General features: G+C 46.0%; 1 protein-coding gene across 1 annotated transcript in view; it reads left to right on the forward strand.

The window, feature by feature from the left end:
- LARGE1 (LARGE xylosyl- and glucuronyltransferase 1) overlaps nucleotides 1-5,268 on the forward strand; it is a 598,072-nt gene extending 592,804 nt beyond the window's left edge. The window contains 3 exon segments of the mRNA XM_061204391.1: nucleotides 1,064-1,259; nucleotides 3,682-3,864; nucleotides 3,867-5,268. Coding sequence (XP_061060374.1) covers nucleotides 1,064-1,259; nucleotides 3,682-3,864; nucleotides 3,867-3,965 — 478 coding nt within the window. The 3' untranslated portion in view covers nucleotides 3,966-5,268.
- Nucleotides 5,269-6,000: the final 732 nt, after the last annotated feature.

A 6,000-nucleotide genomic window follows, 5' to 3' on the forward strand; every position in this document is an offset into this window, starting at 1 on the left:
GTGTGGGCAAGGCTGCAGTTGTCCCTAGAGGGTGTGGTTCTCCTCCAGGCTCACTGGTCGTTGGCAGAATTCCTTTCCTTGTCATTGTAGGACTGCCATGTGGCCCCCATAGGCATCTCACGCATGGCTTTTTGCTTTCTTCCAGACTCAGATTTAAAGGTTCACACAATTAAGTCAGGCCCACCCCCCATAATCTCCCTTGTAATTAATCTAAAGTCAACTGATTAGTAACCATAATTACATGTACTAAATCCCTTTTGCCATATAATGTAGCATAATCACAGAGGTGATACCATAGTCACAGGTTCTGCCTCAAGAGGGAGAACATTATACAAGGGCAGGGTCACCCAGAAGAGAGTCTTCTGCCTTCCACAACGGTCCCTGGTAGGAATGACCCTATTACAGACTAACATGCAGTTCCATATAAATGACAGAGAGCACTCCAGAAAGTCATGTACCCTTTCATAGTGATAGCCTCTTCATTAGTAAAGGATGTAGATAGTGGACTGTATTCATTGCTGTAACAAAGTACTACAAACTGGGTGGCTTAAAGTGACAGAAACTTATTCTCACCATTTTGCAAGCCAGAAGTCCAAAATCAAGGTGATGGTAGTTCCTGGCTTCCTCCAAAGGCTCTAGGGAAGATTTCTTTCGTGCCTCTTTCCAGCTTCTGGTGGTTGCCAGCAATGCTTGGCGTTCCTTGGCTTGTAGGTGTATCACTTCAATTTCTGCCTTCATCTTCACATGGCATTCTTCCTGTGTATCATCTCTGTATCCAAAATTTCCTCTTATAAGGACACCAGCCTTTGGATTAGACCCTGCAATAATCCACTATGACCTCTTCTTAACTTGATACATGTGTAAAGACCTTCTTTCCAAATAGGTCACATTCTCGGGTACTAGAGGTTAGGGCTTGAACATAGCTTTTGGGGGTGGCGGGGGACAAAATTCAACCCACAGCAAGGACTATATCAGCACATAGCTCTTCGTCCTCCAAACCAGCAGCATTGGGCAAGCTGAGCTTCCTTCCCTCCACTCAGTGGCTTTTCTCCATGTGTCCCAGGTACCATGTCTGGACTAAAGGCCACGCACCCACAAACTTTGCCAAGTGGCGGACCGCCACCACGCCTTACCAGGTTGAGTGGGAGGCCGATTTCGAGCCGTATGTTGTCGTGAGACGGGACTGCCCTGAGTACGACCGGAGGTTTGTGGGGTTTGGCTGGAACAAGGTGGCTCACATCATGGAACTGGATGCCCAGGTGAGAAGAGTGGGACGTTATGGACCCGGTGCTGTGGGGAAAGGGGAGGCCTGGATCTTAAAGCTGGAAGGGCCTTGGAGATAAGACGCGGGGACCAGAGAAGGAACACAACGTGTTCAGGGATCTGGAGTGAGAAGATGACAGTACTCATTCTCAGGGCTGTTGATTCCCAAACCTTTTCTCTTTCTTCTCCCTTGAGTGACAGACAGTTGGGTTCCCAGCCAGGACTCAGGCACATGTGAGTGTCCTGTGACAAACCATTTCACCCCCTCATCCTCATTCAACCCAGTGATGAAGACAAGCAAATGATGACCATTCATCACTCAGCCTGTGAGTCATGTTACTGACACAAAGCATTCTAGGAGTTCGGTATAAATGACACAAAGCACGCAGCTGAGGAGCAGCTATTTCTTCTACCCTGTAACTAAAAGAGTGATGATTTTCAGGCTGTATTTAATCATGAAACCTTTTCATTCATTCAACTAATACTTACCTGAGTACCTACTTCAAAAGAAATCTCCTGCAGAATTCTAATAGGTTAAACGAGGGGTCTGCAAAGCTTTTCTCCAAAGAACCAGATAGTAAATTTGGGAGGCTTTGTGGGACCTACAGGTTTCTTTTTCAACTACTCAGTTCTGCCATTGTCGTTCAGTTGTAGACAGTATCTAAAGAATGGACGTGGCTGTGTTCCAATAAAACTTTATTTATTAAAGAACATGCAGCCGGCCAGACACACCACAGCGTGGCAACCCCTGTGTCAAACAAACAAGAGCAAAGCTATTCTGGTTCAGTTAGGAGAAGGATGCTTAGGCCCCTCAACCCCACCCTTTGGTCTCTCTGTATGCTATTCTCCAAGGCACCTCCTCTTGGAGCACAGTGTAAATATTTCTCAACAGGAGCATCCTGAATTCAGAAAAAGCAATGGATGCTCAGTGCTGGCTGCCCTGAGTCACCTGGAGAACTTTTCAACAGTTCCAGTGTGTTTGAGAACAGTCCCAGGTGATTTGAAAAAGCCTCTAGGGTTGCAAACCACTGATGTAGACAGAAGGTTATGGAATAGTGTCCATATTTAACAACAGAGAGCACGACCTGTAGTGTCCATTTTTTCAGTCTTGGAGGTGGTCCAGTGCTGCCCACAAACAGAAATGCTTAGTCTGCCTCAGCTTCTGCTTGAAAGAAGTGTCGTAATATTCGTGCATCCGGCAGTGTGGTGAGGTGAACTGGTTCAATAAAGTTAATTTTTCCAGCACTGAGACCTGGGCTTCGTTTTAGACAATTTTGACAGAACTCTTGAAAATTTGTTGCATATTTTCCTTGCTTTGCCAAACATAATTTTACCCTTTCTAGTGATTTTTACCCTTTCTAGTGATTTAGGGAGATAATGAGTACACACCTGACAGGTAATCCAGCCACACCTATAGGAGCTGGTGGGATTGGTAGGGCTCTTTGTCCCCACGTGAAAAATCCCAGACAGCTAAGCTCTGGGAGTTCTTGCATTTTCTTTTCATGGTTTTTCTCACTCCTTCCTCACCATCAACTGTCATTTCTGGCTGCTGTCAGTATTCCTCCACCTGTAACAGCTACCTTTCCCCATCTTGATGTTTCCCTTTGAGTTTATGCTGATCTGCTCTGGGCTGGGAAACTAGATGACCAAAGCTTATCAGACATTCTGTCCAAAGTCAGAGACTGTAATTCTGAGTGCAGCTGTGCTGGTTCTCCTTTGAGTTACACATCCCGAATTTATGTCACCTGTTTTGGCTGTTTAGAGGCATTTTATTTTTTATCTGAGTTCCTATCTATATTCTGCAAAGTGGAGAATACCATGCAATGACTTGTAGTAAGGCTGTGTGGGTGGGAATTTTGGTGTTTGTTTGTTTTTTGTTGGGGGTTTTTTGTTTTGTTTTTGAGAATTTTGTTCTTGATGAGCTTCAGTCCAATGGAGCATCTTTTTCCTCATTCCTTTTTTGTCCCCTCTTTTGTACTAATCTGACAAGACTGTTAAATCTCATCAAACCCTATGAGAAGTCACATAAGCAGACATCACTTAATCGAGCAAGAGAGTCTCCTGTGGCTGGTGTCATTCTAGAGCAAACATGTGGGTGTGTACTCACACTTAATCAGGAACTTTTTATGGGCCATAAGCTCTGCCCAGCACTCTCCGTACATTACTGGTCATCTCTCAAGGTGGGTAATATTACTTTCACTTTATAGATGGGAAAACTAAGGCTCAGAGAAACCAGGTAATGTGTCCAAGGTCATGGAGACAGCGCTGAACTGCTCCCCTCCACATGGTGGTGCTGTCCTGCTTACTGGTGTCATTCACCACTTACTCCTTCGCTTAGTCAGGCGGCCATCCGCTTGGGTGTTCATCAGACATCACTGGGGGCTCTGCAGGTCTCACACTGCTCTTGTCTGCTTCCAGGAGTATGAATTCATCGTGCTGCCCAACGCGTACATGATCCACATGCCTCACGCCCCTAGCTTCGACATCACCAAATTCCGGTCCAACAAGCAATACCGCATCTGTCTCAAAACCCTGAAGGAAGAGTTTCAGCAGGACATGTCCCGCCGCTACGGCTTTGCCGCCCTCAAATATCTCACGGCCGAGAACAACAGCTAGCACCAAGAAGCCCATCACAAGGGAGAGACGTTCTACAGGCGGAGAGCCACTTGCTGTTTGGGGCCCAGCCTTCAAACTCAAATTGAGCACCGCTTTTTTTGGTTTGTTTTTATTTGTCTCTTTGGCCCAACAGAGCTGCCCTCCCTACGGAGATCTGGGACAAGGATCCGGCCGGTCCCCCTCTGGCCCATGACCCATCACTCCCAGAGCGTGGAAAAACAGCCCACCACGTGGTCTCTCCAAGAATGGGACACAGAGGGTGAGAGGGAGCAAGGGGTTATCCTACCGCAAAGGCGCACCACCAGGCAGGTCTTCAAGATATTCTCTTTGCTTTTGTTTTTTTAAAAAAAAGGGAAGGCAGGGTGTAGGGGTTAGCCATCCAAGGAAATAAAAGGAAAAATGTCTCTTCATCAGAGAAGACTTTCTTCTTCACCCTGCAGTTCAACTGGGTATCCAAAAGGAGGGCCCACCAATGATCTGAACTGTTTGGGAAAACCCAGTGGGGACACTACTTGGCAGGACCTAGAGGGGGGATTGGTTGGTTCTTTATCCTCAAGGTCACTCTTGTTTTGTTTTGGGGGATTTTGTTTATTTGTTTATTTTTCTGGGAATCCCAAATAGAAAACCTGATCCTTTAAGGCTCTGAAGGAAAAACAGCTGCCTTAGCTGACATCCCTCTATCAGCAGTGGCCCAACAAGGAGGACAGGAGTCTACGGCCAATATTTACATGGGTCGCCTTCTTCGGGATGGTCACCGAGGCCCCATGACCTTGAATTCCCTACTCTCCAGAATCCAGGGGCTACGATGGGGACTGTGGAAGTACAGAGACCAGCTGTTTTACAACCAGTCACGTTTTCTATTGGCAGTGACTGATTCATGGGGACAGGGCTTTAAAGGGACGGTTTCCATGCACGCGAAAGGTACGAACCTCTCAGGCCTTTAGAAGAACTTTCATAATTCACTCGAGCCCAGTCCTGAAGATTCACAAGCCCGTTTGGAGAACTTCAGGAAGAATGCGTTGGGCTCCACTGTGTTCACGTCCACTCCACTGCAGCTGGGACGAGGTCATGACCTCAGGCTCCCTTTTAGGGACCCATCCAAGGGTAGGCCAGCACCTTTACCGTTACACAGATTGAAGGGACACTGGACTTTTTAGCCATTTTCTTGAATCTTCAATGTTAATGTTGTGTTTACATTGATGAGAACAAGAGTCAGGGCCCTACTCTCTGCCGGGCTGTTTGTATCAAGTTGCAGCGTGACCAGCAAACGCTGCATCAATAAACGAAAGTACAGACTGTTTCTTCCCCGCTCCCCTCCCACTCTTGTAAGGAGCTACTGGACACACTTCCGTGTAGAGAGCAAAGTCGGTAAACAGCAACTTTACACTTTCTGTTCTCCCGTTGTGTTCTCTCATTGCTTGAACTTGAACCTCTTTTTTCTCTTTGCCTGAGGTTAGATCTCACTTCATGCTCCAACCCTCAGAGCATTTTCACATTTTCCATTTAGCTTCTGTCTCAATACTGAAGGCCAGATGTTTTAGGTAGCAAATGTGGGCAAGCAAGGTAAATCGTGGCAACTGTCCTGTTAATCATGAAACACCGCAGCAGCAGCCTGATTTATGAGAGGCCCTCAATGTGTTACGCAGTCACGTGCATTCACTCAGATTTACTGAAAAATTTAGGAAAACTATTCGGACTAATCCTCACACAGATATGCATAAGTTTGTGTGTGTGTATATGTCTCATATGTGTGTGTGTATATATATATATATCTCACATAAATTACATATATAGTATTATTACAAAAGTTATACATAACTACTGTAAAAAGGAAAACATCACAAAAGTATTCAAAGTTCATGTTAAAGTTTCCTTTTTCCATTGGTGTGTGGGAGCCAGCTTAGACCAGCTCACGAGAACTTATTGTGCACATGTCTTTCCTACTCCTGTGTTCAGTGACATCACCTTCGTAGCGTGAAATCATCCGTGATTGGAGTATTTACACCATGGAAATCAGAAAACATCGCAAATCAGGGCCCTGCCACCCTGAGAGCCGGTGGTTAAACATCTACCCGCACACCACTGCTTTTTCCTCTCCCCTGTGCATACACACACACACAC

This window comes from Eubalaena glacialis, chromosome 11 (assembly GCF_028564815.1).
Source record: "Eubalaena glacialis isolate mEubGla1 chromosome 11, mEubGla1.1.hap2.+ XY, whole genome shotgun sequence".
In the NCBI taxonomy this organism is placed as follows: Eukaryota; Metazoa; Chordata; class Mammalia; order Artiodactyla; family Balaenidae; genus Eubalaena; species Eubalaena glacialis.